Raw genomic sequence first — 22428 nt, forward strand, 5'->3', positions numbered from 1 at the left:
AAGTATGGAACTATTAATTTGTTTCTTTGTTACTTCGCCTAGATGAATCAGGGCCGGACAAAATAGCTTGGCCAAAATAGCTTCCGGCCCGCGGGCCAGCGGCTGCCCATATGTGACTTATATAAATAGATTGACTCGACAAATCAAAGTAACCAATATTGAAATAAAGAATAGAAAGGGATGGTGACTTCATTGAGTCTAAAAAAATAATCTGGACATTATGTATAGTTGCCCTGGCACAACTGACTCAAATGGTAAAATCTCAGTGGACACAAAAAATTTTAGCAAAACACCTTTTGCACCCAATCCTAGGAAACATTTTCTTTTCTCTTGCAAATAGAGTAGCGGAAGCATAGAACAAACTTTCACAACATATCATCGAAGCTACTAATATTATTATTATATGTATACATATATAGCAAGCTTAAGGTTAGTTTTTCCAACATGTGGGATAGTGCATTTTTCAACATTGAGTTTTAGAAGCCAATCCTTTGTCCATTGATATACTTCATTTAAGTCGTATTGCAGTTGGTCGTTTGATATATGTTGGTTAGCAAAGAATTTTGTATCGTCTGCGAAACAGCTGGAATCTGATTTTATTATGTTATGCAGATCTGTGATGTACAAAATAAACATAACTGATCCTGGAGGGTCACCACTGGTCACATTTCGCTCAGTCGACAGCTGGTTGCCAATTGGAACTTGTAATTTTCTCTCAATGAGGAAGGATTTGATCCATTTGAGAAGTCATCCTCTAATACCTAGAAATTTAAGTTTAGCCAACAGTCTATTGGTTGGAACACTATCGAAGGCTTTCTCAAAACTAAGGTATATTATGTCAGTGAGAATCCATCTGTCCCATTCGTTTGCCCAATTATCTATGTTAATAATAATAAGATTGGTAATTGTGGATCTTGTCGGTACAAATCCATGTTGTTTGAGATTATGTCAAGTTTGGTCAAGAACGAGCGTATTTCGTTCACTATTATTCTTTCCATCGTTTTACAAATGATACTAGTCAAACTTATAGGTCTATAATATAAATCAAATTTAAAGCTCAATTGGATTTTGATTTGGAGAGCCGAAAGGATTGACTTTTTTTTAATTCGAATTAACTCCAATTACTATTAAACTTATTGTAAAATTAGATATAAGCGCATCAGCAGAATGCTACCTGCTCATATTAAAATAATAATATAATTTTGAAAGATGAATGACTCATTAGCTCTGAGCATGACATTCTGTTGCGTGTGACAAATTAAATGAATATAATATTTGTTCCAGGATGCCGCAGTATGCCGTGCGTGCCACCCTCCTGTCCCTGCAGTGCCTGCAGAGCCGCGCCCTTCATGGCGAGGCAGCGCGTCAGCTGATCCGCATGACCAGCGAGGAGTGCGACCTGCGGAGTGCCCTGCTGTTAGAGCAGGCTGCGCTCTGCTTTCTAGCCGGGCCGCCCCGCAAGGCTCTGCCCCGCAAGTACGCCTTCCACATGGTGCTGGCCGGACACCGCTACTCCAAGGCGGGACAGAGGAAGCACTCGCTGAGGTGTTACCGACAGGCCTATCAGGTGAGATTACCGACCTGTGACTTACACCTAATATATAGATGATCCGTGTCTATCTAGTGTAAAACTGTTTGATATGACATTTTTTGTTTTTTTCTTAATTAGTTTCGGTAGAATTGTATCAATCTTTCCCTACACTGGAAAAATTTATGAAAAAATCACATTTCTGGTATAGAATCCGTTGGTTCCATTCTGTGACCATTTTTACATATTTAACAGCCTTTTTAAGGGCTTTTACTTAGGAATAGTTTATAAAATTATACACAATAATATTACAATTGAAAAGTTTTTTAAATAATTTTTTTTGCACATAACAGAACTGCCCCAACAAAAATTTAAAAAAATTTATTATGTGATAAATTAAAAATGTTCACTGAATAATTCACATTATAACCTTCTATTAGTATTCTGGGCAGTGAGAAGTACATATTAGTATGGTAGTTAGTTCCAGAATTTCTTCACTGAAAAAAGAAACCCGACTTCTACTAATCTGGTATTGGTGGAAACATAAAAATAAAGCGTACAAGTTGTAGCGTAAAAAGAAAATATATAAGCCTAATGTAACGATGATCCTAACCTTACTAAAAAGTGTCAAGAACAAAGGATGCATATCTTAAATAAAAGATTCATATTATAGAAATGTAATTTATTGTATAACAATATAGCAAGAGACTTAATAATTTAATAAAATATAAATAATCCCAGGGTGTGACTAACCTCGAAGAAGCGTTAGTAGGTCGGTCTAAATTTACATTGAAATAATTAACATGGTGGTTGAAGATAAGTTATTAAAAATTGTGGGTAGTAAAATAATGATAACTATAGAACAAAATTTATAAATTATAGTCAACCAATATTTAAAATAGAAAGAGAAACTAAAGGAATGAATATGGAAATGCATGTAGATAAAAACTAAAACCTCTCGGTTCCGTGTTGAACGCCATCCGCGAAGAGTCCTTTCTTCCCCGTACGTCTGATTGTTAGCTCCGCCACCCGAATACTGAAAACGAAGCTCTTGTCGTTCCGTCAGCAAACTCCGAACAGCTCTTCTAACAGTGTCACCTGTTGTAGGACGTCCACACCAAATAAATTAATTAACGGGTACTTGATTTATCCCGTTACAAAGTAACAGAATGGAAAGCATAAAAATAGATAAAAACTTGTACATAATTTGACTAAAATGCCAAATGTAAAACTGTACTAAGCATGTAACACAGTTTTGAATTGAAGAATTGACATTTGAGGGTCCATATATACTACTTTGGGAACTTTGAGATATAAACCCTTTTGTGTTGTTGATCTTGCAGGTGTACAGGGGTGGTGGATGGCGCCTGGCGACGGACCACATAGAGTTTGCGGTGGGGCGGCTAGCGGGGCAGGTGGGCGAGGGCTGGTGGGGTGCCGCCTCCGCCGCACTGGCCTCGCTGCTGGCTCCTCGCTCGCTGCAAAGCCCACAGCAACAACACGCCTTCCTGCGCGAGTTCCTCCACGTCAGACAGGTACGCTCTTTGTTCTTGTGATTGAATGCTGTCAATTCTGTTTTTACACGTTAGTGATATAACACGTTCAACAAAGAGTAATGCTAATAAACATCCGCTTGTATTAAAATATGTCTTATTAGGCCACCGTTATCAAGAGGTAAGGCTCTCGACAAGCAATCCGGGTTCACGGGCTCAAATCCTGACGTGGGCAAGTAAATTTTGTTTGAATAACTTGTGTTATTTCTCAATAATTAATTTATTTAAAAACAATAAAAAAACATATTTGCGACACTCTTCAGAGTGGAAGATACTCTCAGTATGGCCCCGGTGTACGACTACAGTTTAGAATCGAAACGTTGCTTGAAATGGTTTTAGCCAGATCTGAATAGCAGGTACTTCCCCATCTCCTACCCATCCGCACTAACTTCTGCCTCACAACATACCTCAATTTTTGTTTTTGTTTGTTCGTTTTTGAATCTTTATTTCGATGTTTTTATGTTTTTATTTTTATCATTTTTTCACCGCACATTATTTATTGGCAAATATCTTTATGTATGATCGCAAGATTCAACCCGAACTAAATGCAATCTAGACAGCGTCTAAATGAAGACATTGTTGGTAGTTCTTATTCGAAGTATGATACAGTTAAAAGTGACCGAGGCGGATAGGGTCCCATTAGCTCAGTTGGTAGAGCGGTGCCCCGGCAAGGCAAGGGTCCTGGGTTCGAGTCCTAGATGTGACCGTATCCTTTTCTGATTTTTCTGTTTCAAATTTTCGTTTAGAAATCGCTAATATTGTCTTCAAGAATTAAATATTACAATTTGATGTTTTTCTCAATAAAGTTATTCCAAAAAATAAATAAAATAATCTTGGTAAGTTTGTATACGAATCATCCGTATACGAATCGGTATCCCATAATCTCACCATGTATACGAATCGGAATACCGTATTCTCACTAACTCCAGACAGTTGGGAACAGTTGGGATTGTTACTATTTTTTTGAAATCCTAAATTTTTCTCACCCGCATCACTACCCAATAAGAGTATAGGAATAAATTTACTCATTTTTCATACTATTCATCTAATAGGGAGAGTACAGAGATGGTTTACAAAACGTATCTTGAGTCAGACCTGCCAGAGGTTCACTGAAGTGGCGCGGGAGGCACCGGGAAGCAACTTGCTCTCTAGTACTGAAACATGACCTGTTATAGGTCATCACAGCTGCGTCATCCCTTCCAGGGATAACATCTGTGAGCCAGAGCAACAGGGTGAAAAAGCCAACGAAATGAGAAACTATTTTTGATCGAAGAACTAATCAATATATATGCTCTGAAATCTGCATAGTAATTCAGAAATTTGTTATAAACTATTGTTTTTAAGTTAAAATTCAATCACAGTACATACTACATACTCCAAATTACACAAATTGATAAATAATTGTAATTTAATATATTAATATATAAAAATTGCTAATCTCCGAAACCGCCCAACCGATTTCAATGAAATTTTGTAAATGTGTATGGTTGGTTCCACCTTGAAATATAGGATAGTTTTGGACACGATAGGTAAACTTGTTGTGGAGATCTAAAAAAAAAAACAATTTTTCCAATGAATTTTTTTTTCTTCTGATTTCTCATCCAAAAATACATACAACCACAAATTTAACTTCCCTGCATAGAAAGCGGTCTGTGGCAGGACAATGTCTACCTGGGCCCACAAGTTTCTTATTAAAAGCAACCTCACTAGGACTAAACCTGAATCGATACATAGTTTAACAAGTTTCTTTACTTCACGGATTAAGAATATCACTTATTTTAGTGATTTATTTTTGGTGTATTATGCCATGTTGCGCTACCTCCTTCTTTAGCCAATGCTTCGGTCAGCATTACAGTGTCCATCATCAGGCAAACGTTGGCTAATGAAGAAAAAATTAATCACTAATACGGCCATGAAAATCTCAAATCAAATATAACTTATTATTTGGAATTGTGATCGGATTGTGATACATTTGGAATTGTGATCGGATTGTGATACATTTGGAATTGTGATCGGATTGTGATACATTTGCGTAAAATTTTTTTATTTTTTTATTTTAGCAATGGCTGGCCAGCGATCCGGAGCAACAGAACGTTTTGCCCATCCTCCCTGTGCCCGTGCTGGTGAGCAACTCCACCATAGTGTGGTGTGGGGGCGTGATCGGAGGTCACAGCCCTGCGGACGCCGCCCCCCAGGCGCCCCTCTGGGGCCCTCTGGAGGAGATGCTGCTCTACAAGGCCAAGGGCACAGCCCCCATGCTCTTCAAGCCGACACTATCCTTCTTCTGTGATACTTCCGACAACTCTGCCAATCCTATCACGCCACAAGGAGGTATTTGTTTAGTATCTATATAAAAATCTCATTCTTCTTCTTCTTAAGTCGGTTCCTTATTGCTGAGGATTGTGACCTCCACTCCAATTTCCATGGCGCACAAGACTTCTATTCTCATTATGCACTGTGTGGAGAGCTAAGAACACCGACTTACCGGATGCAAGATACTTTGTCACTCATCATTTATTTATTTATTTTATTTATTTGTTAAGACATACACAGTACAATAAGATACAGTTAGATATTTTTAGTTATTACATAGTTGTAGTACCTATTACGTATGTCCATAAAATATCATTACGTAATTTCGCCTGAGATTGTTATAAAAGGAAGGAAGTGTGTGGATAGATAATAATCAATGAATTGAAAACAAGACTTATAATAGGCTCACGAATTGTAATTGACTGTTAATACATATGAGTTTTGAAAAATGATGTGAAAATATTTTTGAAATATGTCATGCTAAGAAATTTAATAAGTTAGTTTTGTATGTTAGAAAGGAATCATGAAAGATGTCTAAATGTAGTAATTTTTCGTAATGGGTGTATGTTGTGATTGCGCGAGTAATTACTGAGTTGTTTGCTGTATTGGTATTGTTGGCTTCAATATGAAATAGTGTAGTGTGCCTGGTACGCCTCGTTGGAACATTTAAACCAATGACGGATAGCAATTCGGGACTATCTATTTTATTATTTAGCAGATTATGTAGAAACAACAGGTCTGACAATGTGCGTCTTTTTTGTAAAGTTAACATATTATTTGTAGTTTTGTTGTATTTCTTGAGTAAATGTTTCGAAAATTTATTCTGTATACTTTCTACTAAATCTATGTATACCTTATATTGAGGATTCCATATTGTGGAAGCATACTCCAGTGGACTTCTGACCAATGAACAAAACAAAATTTTCAGAGTCTTAGCACTTTTGAAAACTTTGCATATTCTTACCTAGCATTCTGTAGGATGTTGAAATAATGTGTTCAATGTTTTTTTTTTTTTATATTTACTCCACACAGGAGGCCCTGAAGAAAATAATTTCCCTCAGGGCCTATGTCATCTTTGGGGATGCTGTGTGGAGGGTCTTTTTGTGGAGAGGAAGGAGTGAACATGGGTCTTGAAGAGTCCCATGTTGTAGGAGGGAGGAAACACAGAGGCCGGCAGTTCGTTCCACAGCCGAGCTGTTGAACTTAAGAACGAATCGTAGAAGCGACCCGTTCTCATGTGACAAGTGTCAACTGTGTACAAATGTTGGGCGCGCGTTTGGCGTGTATCCCGACTACGCACCGGTGCCGAAGGGATCAATGACGCTAGTTCTTCAGAGCATCTTCCATTGTAATACCGATAGAACAAGGACAGCATACCTACCTGACGCCTGTGCTCTAAAGATTGCAGTCCGTTTGTTAAGATCGGGGAATCTATCAAACGGACCGCCCGTTTCTGCACAGAGTCAAGGGTTTTTTTCAGGTATTTTGGGGCTCCAGACCAGAGATGGCTGCCAAATTCGACAGTAGGGCGCACTTGCGATTTGTACAGGGTGAGCAGTTGTGTACTATTAAAGTATCTGCGGGCCCTGTACAGTACGCCCAGCTTCTGAGAGGCCAACTTTACTCTAGCTTCGATGGAGCCCCCGTACCTGAGCTGGTCACTTATAGTTACACCAAGCATATCAATGGAAGGCCTGTTCGGAAGATTGCTTCCGTTGAAGGAGACTAGATTATCATTTGGATCCCTTTTAGACGTAATCAGACAGGATTGGGTCTTTGAAACATTAAATTCGACGAGATTATTTTTACCCCAGGAGGAAATACTCTCGAGATAACCGTCCATTCTCTGCTTCAAAGCCCTCCGAGCCGTTGGAGTTTGTGTGCCCTTTGGGGGCTTGTCAAACAAAAATCTATCATGAACTGTACTGTCATCCGCGTAACAATGAATCGGTGCACATGTCAAAAGATCATTGATGTGCAACAAAAACAAAGTTGGAGACAGAACCGATCCCTGTGGGACGCCAGCATTTATGGAGTGCGAGGAAGAGGTGAAACCGTCAGCAACCGCCTGAATCGACCTATTCCTTAAAAAGTCAGCAATCCACGTACACAGGGATGCGGGAAGTCCGTAAGAATGCAATTTGTTGACAAGTCCTCGGTGCCAGACCCGGTCAAAGGCCTTGGATATGTCTAGTGCGACCGTTTGGGTCTCACCGTGACGTTCCAGGCACCGCCCCCAAACATGCGTCACATACGCGAGAAGATCACCGCACGAGCGGTTCCGCCGGAATCCGTATTGACGGTCGTTGATAATTTTGTTCTTCTCGAGGTATGTGAGCAGTTTGTCGTTGATCACACGTTCCATCACTTTGGACAGAACTGATGTGATCGCTATGGGGCGGTAGTTGGCCGGGTTGGAGCGGTCACCTTTCTTGGGAATAGGGTGAATTACCGCTTTTTTCCAACCAGAGGGCACAGTGCCACACTTCAGGGACATTTTGAAGAGCTTTGTCAAAATTGGAACTATTTCCGCAGCACACCTCTGCAATACCAGGGCAGGTATTCCATCAGGTCCACTAGCTTTGTTAACATCGAGCCCCCGTATGACGTGGAGTACATCCCGATACCGGATCCTCAGCTTTTTCATATAGAAGCCGCAGTGAGGAACCGACGGCGGAACAGCACCCCCGTCGTCGAGGGTCGAGTTTTCCGCAAACATTTTCCCTAAAAGGTTTGCCTTTTCGGTGGCGGTGTTTGCTAGTGAGCCGTCAGGTCTGGTAAGAGGTGGCAAACTGGGTTTGCAAAAATTTCGACCTATTGAGCCCGCAAGCGACCTGAATGCTCTGCTGCCATGCGGGCAGGCAGCCAGCTTTTTGCTGATCTGCAGGTCGTGTTCGAATTTTGACCTATTGATGATTCTCTTGCATTCCTTTGCCGTGCTTGTGCAATGTGCTTGTCAAAAATTAATTTGCTATCTAAGTAAACACCTAGATCTTTACACGTAGACATAGGTTGTAAAGGTTTGTTATTCAAGTTGTATGGATAGATGATTTTGTTTTTATTTCTAGTAAATGTAATCGAGTGACACTTAGATATGTTTAAGGACAATAAATTTGATTCACAATATACGCACAAATTATCAAGATCGCTTTGCCATTCCATACAATCGGATAAACACTGTATAGCTTTATAAATTTTCATGTCATCCGCGTATAAAACAAAGTAACTATTTTTAAAGCATACGTAAATGTCATTTATATAAATATTAAATAAGAGTGGCCCAAGAGGCGACCCCTGGGCACACCTGAGACGATTTCCGCTAAGCAAGATGCAAAACCATTGACAACCGTGATTTGGTGCCGATTATTGACGTATGATGCGATCCATCTATAGAGGTCACCGTGAATTCCTAGACCTAATAACTTTTGTAAAAGAATATAATGATTAACACTGTCAAATGCTTTAGAATAATCCATATAAATGGCATCTACCTGGCATCGTGAGTTTCTCCAAGTTTGGCGAGCAACGTATCCAAAGTATCTTAAAATACGTTCTAGACAAAGAGTTGAAAGCCTATCGTGGATGCCTAGCTTTTGATATTACCGAATCACTAATAAAATTAACAACCAACCCCCATTTTGTTACTGCTAGGTAGTTGGAGTTCATGAAACTATATTTTTGACAAGATTTGGTGCAAAATTCAAATATTTGTTCTATTTTCATCCATAATTTTCCATTTTATTTTGTAACAAACTGCATAACTTCAAAAATGAATCATTTGCAATCAATGGGGACTCGTGACTTTTGAGTGTGCTAGAGCGCCAATATTGGAAAAAACGACATTACTGGTGTCGTTGTAGCCTAAAATGTTTTTTTTTACAAAAATTCAATTTTATGTGTAAAGAATTTTCAGCAATTCGGGGCAGCACCCACCCAACAGAAAAAATCCTGAAAATCTATCATCATTTTATCTAACATCACTTTCGGCTACAACAACATCGTAAACATTTTAGAGTATAACACTCTAGCATAACTCACGAGCCTGATTACAAATGAACATAATATGCAGACTAGAGATTACAAATCAGGTTTTTTTTTATTTTAAGAAATACAGATTGGCAATCCCTAATGAAATCATTTGCGTATTTTTTCTTCACCATCTTATTTTTGCTTACTTTATTATTTTTATTTTGCAGAGCCGATTCAAGTGATAGTAAGCCTTGAAAATTCGCTGCTGATCGACATCACAATCCTGGATGTCCAGCTGCTGTGGCAGTTCAAGTCCGCGGCTGCCCAGAGGACCGCTCCAGAGCCCGGTGCCGAAGAGGTGGTGTTCTCCAACGAGAGCTGCGTTACGGCCTCCCGGGAATACGACAAGTCCATCGTGGTGACGCAGAAAGTTGCGCATGTAATATTGCATAGCGATAGAGTGACAAATGTGTCGCTGAGCCTGACCCCGTTGCATCCTGGAGAGCTGACGCTGGTTGGAGTGGGTTACAGGTATGAACAATTATCATTTATTTGACTAGACGTAGAGGCCTTTTATTAAATGAAATTAAAAATAATTGTACATGTTATTTTGGTAGCTATCAGATACAGATATTCACAATATGTGCATACAGTATTTAATTTTTACCCACCGGCTGGGCTGATATAATGTCTTTGCCGGAGGCGACTCTTAAGAGTCCAGAAGTGGAAGGTCAAAAAAAAAAAAATGAATATGAAATGATAATACATGTTACAAATACGTAGTGAATATTATAAAAAACGCCAATGTATGTAATTAATTTGCCGGTACCTATATTCTACCGTCGGTTCTAAGTCGGTAGTACAATATTGTTTAATTTAAGATTATTTATCTAATTATTTACACGTAACTAATTAATGTTTTTTTTCTTTTGAAAGATCTGTTAAAAGTTTTTAAATCACTAACTCCAACCTCAGTCCATTTTTTATCAGTAGATTTAAAAAGTAAACAATGAAGGCAAAATTACCTATACATTTATTTTATTGCACCCGCAAAACCACTGACAAGAATTATAACTTCTTCATTTCATTTTAAAATACCGTTTTTACCTCTTTATTTTTCTCTCTTGTAACATAAATTAATTTTCACTTTATTTGAATACGTTTGTCATGATTTAATGAATTGTTTGCGATTTCTTTCAATACGATATCCACAGAATGTGACATTTTAAATTATTCCAAGCAAATTACATCAACAATGATAAACATGTTGCGAACCAATATTCAAGTTCAAGATGGCTATCGTTTATCACACAAAAAACTTTTGACTGACCTTTTTTCACATCTCTCTAATACCTTAATAATCCTAGGTCGTGGATATCTATCTCACCGCAGTCATGTCTGAAAACTCCTTAAAAATAAATTTTGTACTATACTGAGCATACGTCAGACAAGATAATAAACCTCCTTTGTCTGTATAGCAAATAAAAAGAAAGGAGATGGTTTTGGGACAAAATTTAAAGTGACCCACGGTAGGTACAAACAATAGCTTCTCATTTGGACGCTAGATGGTACTGGAACGAATCGAAAAACAATCTGCACGAATATTAAAACTAAATAATCGGATAGTTTGTTAAATCCTTTTTTATATTAACACATTGTTTGCGGGAGACGCTTAAAGGCGTCTTTTGCGTACTGTTGGTAGAGAGCGGGAGACGCTTAAAAGCGTTTTTCGTATTTGTACACTATTGGTAAAGCGCGGGAGATGCCAAAATGCGTTCTAGGTACACTTAGAGTAACAATATATTACGATGATATAATGATGTTGGTTACTCTGTGAAGTAAAAATTATGCGTCAGCTCTCGTTAGACGTGTACTAGGTACCTAGCGATTCGTGAAATTAGGGTCGGGAGGCCGGCCGACTGTGATCATAAAACATGCACTTGAAATAAAATAAATGTAAGATAAATATATATATATTTTTTTTTAATCTTTACATTTCTTCAGTGTTAAAGCGATATTGTTTCGTTCAAGACGTTCTCTATTTTCTTTTCTGCCTACATTCCGCTTTAAAAATTTCGTACAAAGTATTTGTGTGCTGTGCTCGAAAAGTTATTTGTTACATATTTGTTAGTTATTTGTTACATAATAAAGGGATATTTTTTCATAAAAAATACCCTATAAAAATGTACTACGGTAATCGATTACAATAAATATATGAAAAGCGTTGACCGAGCAGACCAATATCTTTCGTATTATTCTATTTTACAAAAAACCACTAAATAGACAAAAAGGCTAGGCGATGTACATAATAAATTGTGCATTATTCAACTCATTTGTTGTGTACAACTCCGTAAAAGAAAGGAGAATAAAACATAAACAATTTTTTAAGAAAATCTCAGAGCACTGGGTGGCTGATCAGATTTCGTCAGATAATAGTCAAGACCCGGAACCAACACCATCAACATCTGGTATCCGAAAAAAATCTTCAAAATCTAATCCTCCAGGAAGACTATCGATGTATATGCGAAAACATATATTGGAAAAGATTGAAGGCCCTGGTAAAAGTAAGAATCTACGAAGGCGATGTCGTCTGTGCGCGGTACACAAAATACATAGCGAAACCCGGTACATGTGTAAATTCTATGATGTACCTTTACATAAAGGGAATTGTTTCCAACGATTTTATACTTTCAAACAATATTAGTGTTTACAAAATATATATACTATGTTGAATGTGCATAAAATGACTAAATCGACAATACGACAAAAGTGCAGTTTTTTCAATTTTTTTTAATTTAAACTTAAATATCATAATTTTTTCTTCAAAAATATAAAAAATTTATGACCAGATCATAATAAAAGATTTCGAATAAGGTAAAATACTGAAAAATTTATTTAAATTTGATCAATAGTTCAGAAGTTATAGCTATGCTATATAGTTATGCGCGCGAACGTGATAAAAATTGCCCGCTTTACGGCGTAGATTGTTAAAAAACCCCCCGCAAACATTGTGTTAATACTATTGCAGCATATTTTTGGGAGGTCATTGACCAAATGACCTTCATAGAAGAGCCGCCACTGGTTTTTGCCTTTTGTACGATGGTCCCTTACATTAAGATTTTACTGTGATAAATGGCAGAATAATACTCAATAGAATCTAATTATCTTGGATGATGGGCGATGACAAATAGAAACTGGACAACCTTGCACATTCCCTACATTGTTGTCCCTCTACTATGTTGTCTCTCTCATGTAAGATATTAGTCGGCCATTTGTGAACTTTTACTATGACATCTATCAACATTTGGTTAAAAATCGTAGCTAGAATGCAAGCAAAAGAAGGTGCCCGAATGCCCGTCTATTGACTTGCGCAGAACGGGCTGGATTTATAAGTAGTTTGCTAGAGCTCGTTGGTGGCTTGCCAGAACGCACTCGCCGCCCGCACCTCCCTTCAATCCAGACAACACTAGGGAGCTATAATTGAAATGTATTTCTGTATATGTAGATAATTGAGATGGTTTATTGTAATGGTAGATTGTGCAACCCGGTGCCGCCAAGTGAGGAGGCCAATCTGTCTGACCGCATGAGCGTGCTGGGCAAGCAGGTGTTTGACATCCGGGGGCCCAAGCTGCGCGGGGTGAAGGAGGTGGGGGGCGAGCCCCAGTACGGAGTGGACAAGCGTCTCAACATCATAGTGGTCCCCCCGGCTCCTTGCCTGCAGGTACTGACCAATTTATTAACAAAATAATATGTATGTAATATTAAACTAATTCAAACCTGGTAAAAAAGTGCCGTATGCTTTTCTTAAAATCTTTTATTATTATAAGGCCCTTCTTCCACAGGAATAAGCAAGTATATTAATATATAAGTAAGTATACTAATGTTGTGTATATCTCGTTGCAAACAACTTGTTGTGCCAGTCCGTACACAACGCTACTGAAATCACAAGACCCGCATCGCCGCCACCACTCGAAACGTCAAAACTAGCTTTCAGATTTTTCCTAGTTTTGATTTAAAGCACACGCATCTTTAAAAGCTCGACGACGTGAATGGTAACGACTTCGACTGGCTATTGGTTGCGGGAAACTGACATCACCGACGAGTTTACAAATAGTCGGTAACGTGTGCCTGTGTACGGACTTCCACGCAGATGAATGGCGGTAGTGTCCAAGGTAATTGAATCATTGAGTATCTGATACCTGTGTATTCCTGTGTAAGAAGTGCCAAACAGTTAAAATATCAGGAATATGTGTTGCTTGGCAATTATCTGACAGAATGAAAAGAGACAACATTACATAAACAGAAGTAACCACTCCTTGATGCTACTAAAACACTCCTTTCCATAAGCAGAACCTTGCAACGATTCAACGTAATTTCACCATGCTTATCCTCTGGTGTCCAGGTGTCCTTTACAGAGGTCAGCCCGGTGCTGCTGTGCGGGGAGCTGCAGCGGGTGAGCGTGCAGTTTCGCAATGCGGGGCGTGTGGCTCTGAGAGCGCTACACATGGGCACCTCGCACCCGCAGTACGTGGCGCTGGCCCTGGAGGGGCAGGACCCCTTCACCCCTCTTCTGGAGACCAGGTATCTGGAGCCACAGCTTGTACAAGGTAAGTACTTGAGGTGATTTTCACAAAAACTGCACTACAAAAATCATCTAACACATATAACCATATACTGAAGTCTCCGGCTTGTCCGGGCTTTAGACAGAGTTTTTCGAAATCATAGATGAATTGAGTCGTGTAATTTCTATACCCGCTATATCAACTTTCATTGATTTGGAGAAAACCGCAAAAAACTGTCACATCTCTAGCGTACATAAGTAAATGCATTACAATTTTTTATATAATGAATTGGAGTAATAAAATTTCGAAAAGCATTTATTTTTCTATATATGTCTAGCAATAATTAAGTAATTTCGATAAATAAAATGGATATAGCGGATTTTGATACTCACTTCGTGATTTTGAAAGTCAACTGAGCCGACATGGCGGGTTTAGAAACTCACGCGTAGATCATTTTGACACACGAGCGTGGCGTCAGAGCGGCGGCCATATTGTATTTTGGCAAAATAACTGCTTGCGATTCGTTGAATCCGATATAGCGGGTTTTGATAGTAACTTTCTGTATGATATAGCGGATTTGGTTTCTCACTCGCAGTTTTAACATGGTTTTTGGTCGCGATAAGGAGGGTTTTGAAACTCAATTTTAAGCTCCTCTTGTTGCTCGCAAAAATGTGAACAAGATGTCATACTCAGATCATTTTGTCAAAAAATCGGATATAGCGGGTATAGAAATTATAGGATTCAATTGTAGACAGTAATTTTCCTCTTTTTTTGAACTTCAAGTGTGCAAACTTTCATCTAGAATTATCAAAATTCTGCTTTAAGGGAGGGGGAAAGGGGATGGGTGTTTTTTAGAAATCTCAGTAAACCTTCCTCTTGTTTTGAAGATCAAGTGTGCAAAATATCATCAATATTGGAATAAAACTGTAGATTTTATAAAAACAAAGGCAATCTGCCACAGACACCCTTCTTTATATATTACTAGCTGAAGTGTACCCGGCTTTGTTCGGGGTTATGAATGGTTTGGAGTAACTTCCACGGGCGTCCACGACTTGTTCTACCCTCCAAACCCCTCTCTAAACACTCATGGCACTAGTAAGAACAAACTTTGAAATTTTCTGCAAAATCGGTCAGGTAGTTTTTGAGTCTTTATGGCATACACATACGAACATTGCCTTTTATTTATATAGATTATATAGAAGATTGATACAATCTATAGAGCGCGTTTTTGACACAGTGTGGACCGCTGAAGATAAAAAAAGCTAAATCACACTTCCAGGGATTTTATATTCAGTGTTTTTTATGCAGCTTTAAATATATTATACAACACAAATTTTTAAGGCACATAAATTACAAATTACATATTCCATTAGAAAATTTAAATTATAATTATTTAATGCACTTGCTTAAACTACCTGAATCATCACAGCGAAGAAAAATCTGTGATGCTTTATTATTATTTAAAATTATCAACGGTTATTTGGACAGCCCTGAACTAGTGAATATGATAAATTATCATGTTCCCAATAAGTACAACACTAGACTTCATGCTCCATTTAATATAGTCGCTTCTCGCACTAATTTTATGTTTAACTCTTGTCTTCAGAGATTGCATCGTGTGGGGAATGAAACATGCTCTGTTGATATATTTTTTAATAAAAACATCGCTTCCTTTAAAAAGCGTATATGTTTGCAGATGTTAAGCAAAAATCCTGTTGATTGTTAACAATAAAATACTCTGTAACTATTTTCATAATACCTACTTCTTTTTGTATGTAATTGTTGTGTACCTTTTATTTTTGACATAATAATAACAAAACTTACGTACATTTATAATAGCAAAAAAAAAAAACAAATTATATATTTTAAATTACAAGAATATTACCTACTTTTATAAATCGCTAGAAAATGTTTTACACCACTGCCAACCGGTATGCTTCGAGTATGTTTGTAATTATGTTTTGTGTAATATTGTGACAATTATAATTGCTGAATGTACTGTAGCCTGAGCCCAAATAAGTATTTGCTGGTTGAACTCCTTTATACAATATACAATTTACTTATCGTATACTAATACCTACCTGTGTTGTGCGTACTTATGTCTTTCATTTTTTTTTTTTTTTTTTTTAATATTTACTCCACACAGGAGGCCCTGAAGAAAATAATTTCCCTCAGGGCCTATGTCATCTTTGGGGATGCTGTGTGGAGGGTCTTTTTGTGGAGAGGAAGGAGTGAACATGGGTCTTGAAGAGTCCCATGTTGTAGGAGGGAGGAAACACAGAGGTCGGCAGTTCGTTCCACAGCCGAGCTGTTGAACTTAAGAACGAATCGTAGAAGCGACCCGTTCTCATGTGACAAGTGTCAACTGTGTACAAATGTTGGGCGCGCGTTTGGCGTGTATCCCGACTACGCACCGGTGCCGAAGGGATCAATGACGCTAGTTCCTGAGAGCATCTTTCATTGTAATACCGATAGAACAAGGACAGCATACCTACCTGACGCCTGTGCTCTAAAGATTGCAGTCCGTTTGTTAAGACAGGGGAATCTACCAAACGGACCGCCCGTTTCATGCTCAGCTTATTATTTTATTTACTATGTTATACTTCTTATGATGCTATATACTTGTTATAATGCTCCTGTATGATTTACCTTGCATGTAAAAGCCGTCAAGGCGAGAACAAACAAATAAATAAATTTATCACATTTAGCCATTCACATGTAAATTTGTAATTGTTAACATACCTACTAGTTTATTTCTCTTTTATTGCAATGAATTAACTCTACCTTAACTTATCTATTCACCTACCTACCTTTCATATTATGTTTACTTTTATTTTTATTTTTATAGTCTATCTTTTTCCATTTAAAAATGTTTCTGTATGTTATGTTATGTAAAAGCTTGTTATGTAAAAAACTTGTTATGTAAAAGCCCACCAGGGCGTTGAAATTAATAAATAAATAAATAAATAAATAAATAAATAAATAAATATTTTTATTATATATTACAGATGAGCGCCAGCTGCGCCTGGACAAGGAGAAGCGCATGCGCAACCGCCACTGTGTGGCGGTGCTGAGCGAGCTGGCGGCGGGGCAGTCACACAGCGCCCAGCTATGGCTGCAGGCACCCCGGCGTCCCGGGCCCCACACGCTGCACGCGCTCTTCTACTACGAGCACACGGAGCCCACCACACAACCCAAACACCGCCTGCTCAGGCACACTTGGAACATCACCGTGCAGGTTGTTCCAATAATTACTAGTAGTTCTTTGAATAGTAGATCTCTCATCCAAAAATATGTTTTTCTAATTTTCTCTTTTTCAATTAATCAAAACCAAAATTTCATATAAGGAATTATACAATTTTCCAAATAAACGTCACTATCTTTAATATATTTTTTTATACTTCTTCTTTTTTTTTTGTACCTACCATTGCATTCATGGCCTTCTGCATGGTACTAATGTAAAAAAAATAAATTATTACCTTTATATTGACAATCACTAGTATTTAGAATTTCGGACATTTGAACGGTTCCCGTTAAACACAGATTCTTGGCTTGTTTCAGCTTTTGATCAAATCAGCTAATAATTATTAATAAGCTCAAAGATTATTATGATAACTGGGCATTTTTGCCAAAGTTTGTACATTGCGTTTTTGTCATGTCCCACGATTTGATAGAATTTTTCATAGCAAGTATTATAGAATATTAGAAACTTATGTATGTATATTTTTAACAGGCAAATTTATTAATATACTTTATTTATCCACTCGCTTGCTCCACATTTCAACAAAAAAGGTCAGGATTGCCCCGAAACAAACGGGAAAGCAAGCTACGCATGAATTAACTGTGTTTACAAGAATTTACCGTAATAACATTATTTTCTATGTAAGTTTATAAACATACAAATTTTTTTATATCAGATTTAAAATTTTTTTTTTTTTTTTTCACACTTACTAGGAATGAATACTATTTTTTATTGTATTCATTATTCTTCTTTCGATTGATATCAAAAACAGTTATTATCTTGTTGAAATGTTAAAAGTTACAGGCTTTCAAAGCTATGTGGGTAAAAATACTGGCGTATTTTGGGAAATTACAGTATAAAAGTGTTCTAACACGTTGGTGGTAGGATTTTCACAAAGATAAATAAAAAGTACATGTTTTAAATAAAAGAAAAATATCATTCGCTTACCCAATTAGCTCCAATTAGACGGGTTATTTGAGGATAATATTTCGTTAAACTTTTGCAGAAAGGTAAAAAATAATTATTTACTGACTGTTCACACAAAATATTCTGTCGGGCTGAGTGTAAAACGGACTTTATAATGACTGAGAGGGCGCAGATAAGGTGAATCAATCAACCAAACATTGACACTTAAACAAAAAATATAATAAATATCAGGGTTATCACTCTAAAATCTTTAGTAGAAAAAGTGATTACACGTAGAAAGATGTTTTATTTCTATAGCTATAATATATATACATAATACAAAAAAAAAATAGAAGAGTAACTCAGGGCGGTTTTGGTCCAAAAAAATGGACTATGCTAATTGAATGGATTCCCGCGTAGGTCCAATTTTGTGGTCCGGGGCAAGCTAATGATTAGTCTTTTAAATACAACTGTCAAACCTGTATAGATTTTTAATATATTGTTTAGATCAAAAGGTAGTGAGTCTCCTCTACTGTCAATTAAATAAAGTCTGATTTTGTAATTACATTATTTTAGATGTGTAAGATTTTAAAATTGTGATGACTTAAATAGCTTATAATTATGTTTTTTTGAAAATATAGTTTTTAAATAAATTTGGACCAACATTGAAAAAAATCTTATCTAACATTTCTGATAGGGAATGCGTTATTTCCATCTGAAACTATATTGGTTGAATCTTATAATAGGAACGTAAAAGTAATGGAAAAGAATGCATAAAAACATAAAGGTACAAACTTTGGCGAAAATTACCATTTTTTTCTTTCTTTTTTTAACTGTATTGTATTTTTAACTGAGCCTCTTTATTTTCAGGATTCCGTTCAAGTATCGACAGTAGCGCGCCGCACATTAAGACCGCGCAAAAACAGCGATAAGTACGAAGAGGCTCTGAACCTGGCCTTGGAAGTGAAGAATGCCAATCAGGTCCATCACGGAATCCTCACCCTCGTAGAGGTGCAGCAGGTTTCCCTGCTGAGCCAGAGCTGGACCCTCGATGGCTTCGTCCCCATACAGCAAGACGTTAAGATGCTAAACAGTCAGGAAACATTGCACCTCATCATGAAAGCCCGCCGGAGTGCCGTCAAAAGTAAAACTTACGATATAGTGTCGTCTGACGTTCGGTTAGATTCGGACCAATCCGTTAAGATTGTTTCCATTCGAGAAAAACCGTACTCGTGTTTTGTGACGGATTATTCTTCTGTATTTGAAGATCGGGATGAAGAAAATACTAATTACAATGACAGTGTTTCCTCGGATAGTCAATCTATCAACTCAACGCTGGTTATCCGGTGGAAGGCCGATATAACGGAGAACGGAGGGTTTAGAAGAGCAGCTATAGGGCAGCACCACCTGAACCTGGACAAGTTGGGGGTGAAGGTGTGGAACTTGGCGCTAGCTGACCCTTCCAGGGGAGTGGAGAGTCTGCCCATCAAGCTGTTTGGCAGCGAGGGCTCCGGGGGTGGGGGGCCCAACACGGGCAAAGGGGGCTCGCAGGAGAGTGATAAGAAATTGGTGACCTTTAGTCTGGAGCACCAGTTGGAAGTGAGACATGACTTTAGAAAAGTGTTTGTGTGTATTATACCAGTAAAAATGCATTTAGTCAATTGTTCTACGAAAGATGTTGTGGCTGTTATAAATACGTCTAGTCCTAAAAGGTATGTGGCCCACTTTTACATAAATTTGTCTTTAACCCTTCTTTAACTTGAGGCCTGACCACTGCATTTGCAGTGTCAACCTTGTACATTCATTTTGCCCTTGGATTGCTATTTTACAAAAATTTACATACCGTCATGACCAACCATTTTTTTAATTTGCCCACATTTAGAACTAATCTTAGGAAAAATTTACCAGTGTACGCTGCACAATTTAATGATATCGAAATTCTCAATTATTTAATCTGTTCTCAATGTCGTGATATTTATTTACGATATCTCAGAATATTAGTATGCAGTAATATTATGAGAATACCACTAGCCAACGCTGGTTAGAAAAGATCATCTCATCTCCTTTTGCATTAAACTAACAAGAAGTTAAAGGGAAGAGACAAAGGAAGATAGGATGGGGATAGGAGATGCTTTCGATACATTCACAATCAAGTATTAATTTGTGATCATATGCACATTGTACATATTATGTATATTTGTATAAAAAAGTTAGTTATAAAAAAGCTGTTTGTTTCTTACTCCGTTTAATTTGTGCTGAATGAATATAATATCTGGTTTTGATGGTGGGAATGGCTGAAAGTAGTTTTATTCATAACATAATATAAAAATATGTAGATTACCTATTTTCTTGTTCTTGAATTTCTTAGTTTTAATTATTTGATTTGACTTTAATTCCAGTTCTACATATAAGTACTCCGGTATATCATGGGTGGGTGCGGGGGGCAACGAGTCAGGCGGGGTGCAGCTAGGGTTGGGCTCTCTTGAGAGCGGCTATGTGCCCCTGCAGCTGGCCTGCACCGGCCCCGGCACCTACTCCCTCGGCAACATCCTCAGGGTATCCTGCAGCCTCACCCACCCTGCCACCATCGCCGCCACTACCAGTCTGGCACCGCCCCCACCCGTGGCACAGGCGCATGTCGCCACTTCCACTATTGTCATCCTGCAAACTGATTGAACCCAGTTCGCTTCGTCGCTACATTGAAACCCTCTTATAAAATTTCATTGTGACAGTGAAACACTCTTATAGACAAAAATGCATCTTGGGAAAACCTTTTATCGTCATTTCATTAACTGATTGAACCCAGTATGCTTCATCGCTATAGTGAAACCCTCTTATAACTAATTTCATTGCTATAGTGAAACACTCTTATAAGACGAAACAGCATCTTATTTGGGAAATTTTTTTATCGTCATTTCCATAACATAATTGTATGCAGTGAAACTCTCTTAAAATGTTTTGAGACCAGAAAAACATGTGTTATGTGGGGAAACCTTATATGTGGGATAAGTTAAAGCCGTCATAATTTTAATTTTCAAAAGTTTGTAAAAACAAATTTCATAAATATGATAACTACTTATGTTTGTTCCACCGTATCTGCAAATATGAAATTAATTAATAAAATTTAGTTTGTGCATAACACATCTGCATGATTCAAACTCTATAATTGCCCTACAATATGATGTTTAAAGGTTGCTGCACAAATAAATACACATTTGCTATCTGCAGAAGAAAAACTAATGGAAGAACTGACATAATAATTTTGGAGAAATGAAATTCATTTGCAAAAGGGTTAGAGTTGATTTAAAGTACCCACATAAGATTTTGTTATTTTATCATTTTTTTTTTTGTTTTTATGCTCTCCTGAAAACTTGACATTTTGTATAGGAAAAAAAGACGAAATGTGGGTTTCGAAGTTTTTTTTGTTATTGCACTTTTCAAAGGACTGTGAAAATCAAACTTCTTTATCGTGATACATTTGGATGGACACTCTAACGCTGTCCGAAACGTTGGCTGTAAAAGGAAGAAGCATAATAACCCAAAAATTTATCATGATAATGTGTACTTTTTGACCGTGAAAATCTCAAATCATATCAAAACTTCTTTTTCTTTGTGAAAACCTTTTATGAGGGTTTTACTTAAATTGTTGTATGTGGACAATTAGTTCAAGAACCAAAGTTAAATTATTTATCTAAAAACTACTGTGCTACACGAGTGATGTGAATATTATAGTAAAGTGTTATTATTTATAATTAATATTATTACATATTAACGTGTAAATACATACTATAATTTAGTTCAACTCATTCGTATTTTATTCATAAATCTGTCCATTTCGTTGATTCTAATAAAGTGTAAAGTATTCAACCAACCCATTTAAAAATAATCTATTGTTGTAGAATTATTATGTAATTAGATAATTTAAATTTACTTGTAATCATTTTATGGTTTCTCTATAATGTTTGATGTTATAAATACAATATTATAATGTAGTGATGAATTCAGTTAATTGATCATTTTACACATAATTTAGTGTATGTATTACGCATAGGTATCTAGTGTTATATATTACGTATCTTTATTATGTACAGCTTTAAATTATACTACATATTACCTTTAACGAGAATTTAGTCTGTCAGCAAAGCAAGGAAATTGCGTTGGAATCAGTTGTTTCATTCTAACAGTGGACAAATGAGTAGATATTTTTTATTGCATAAGTATGTATGTGTTCAGATATGCAACATTAATTGTTTATTTAACATAGTTATGTTTTATCCCTAGCCTTATGAATATATTCATTATATTATTTGTGATAAATATTAGAGTTTAATTAACATAGCCAATCATCACAGTTAC

General features: G+C 37.1%; 1 protein-coding gene across 2 annotated transcripts in view; it reads left to right on the forward strand.

Moving 5' to 3' along the window:
• The window catches only part of l(3)76BDm (trafficking protein particle complex subunit 8 homolog l(3)76BDm), a 37705-nt gene extending 15766 nt beyond the window's left edge, over positions 1 to 21939 (forward strand). For both annotated transcript variants that reach the window (XM_089651129.1, XM_089651130.1), the window contains exons 9-17: positions 1285 to 1567; positions 2872 to 3063; positions 5142 to 5412; positions 9591 to 9894; positions 12898 to 13084; positions 13766 to 13970; positions 16934 to 17163; positions 18943 to 19784; positions 20472 to 21939. In XM_089651129.1, the coding sequence (XP_089507255.1) occupies positions 1285 to 1567; positions 2872 to 3063; positions 5142 to 5412; positions 9591 to 9894; positions 12898 to 13084; positions 13766 to 13970; positions 16934 to 17163; positions 18943 to 19784; positions 20472 to 20748 (2791 nt within the window). In that variant the 3' untranslated portion in view covers positions 20749 to 21939. The remainder of the gene's footprint in view (positions 1 to 1284; positions 1568 to 2871; positions 3064 to 5141; positions 5413 to 9590; positions 9895 to 12897; positions 13085 to 13765; positions 13971 to 16933; positions 17164 to 18942; positions 19785 to 20471) is intronic.
• The last annotated feature ends 489 nt before the right edge of the window (positions 21940 to 22428 follow it).

Source organism: Hesperophylax consimilis, chromosome 3 (assembly GCF_061612785.1).
Source record: "Hesperophylax consimilis isolate HC1 chromosome 3, BYU_Hcon_1.0, whole genome shotgun sequence".
In the NCBI taxonomy this organism is placed as follows: Eukaryota; Metazoa; Arthropoda; class Insecta; order Trichoptera; family Limnephilidae; genus Hesperophylax; species Hesperophylax consimilis.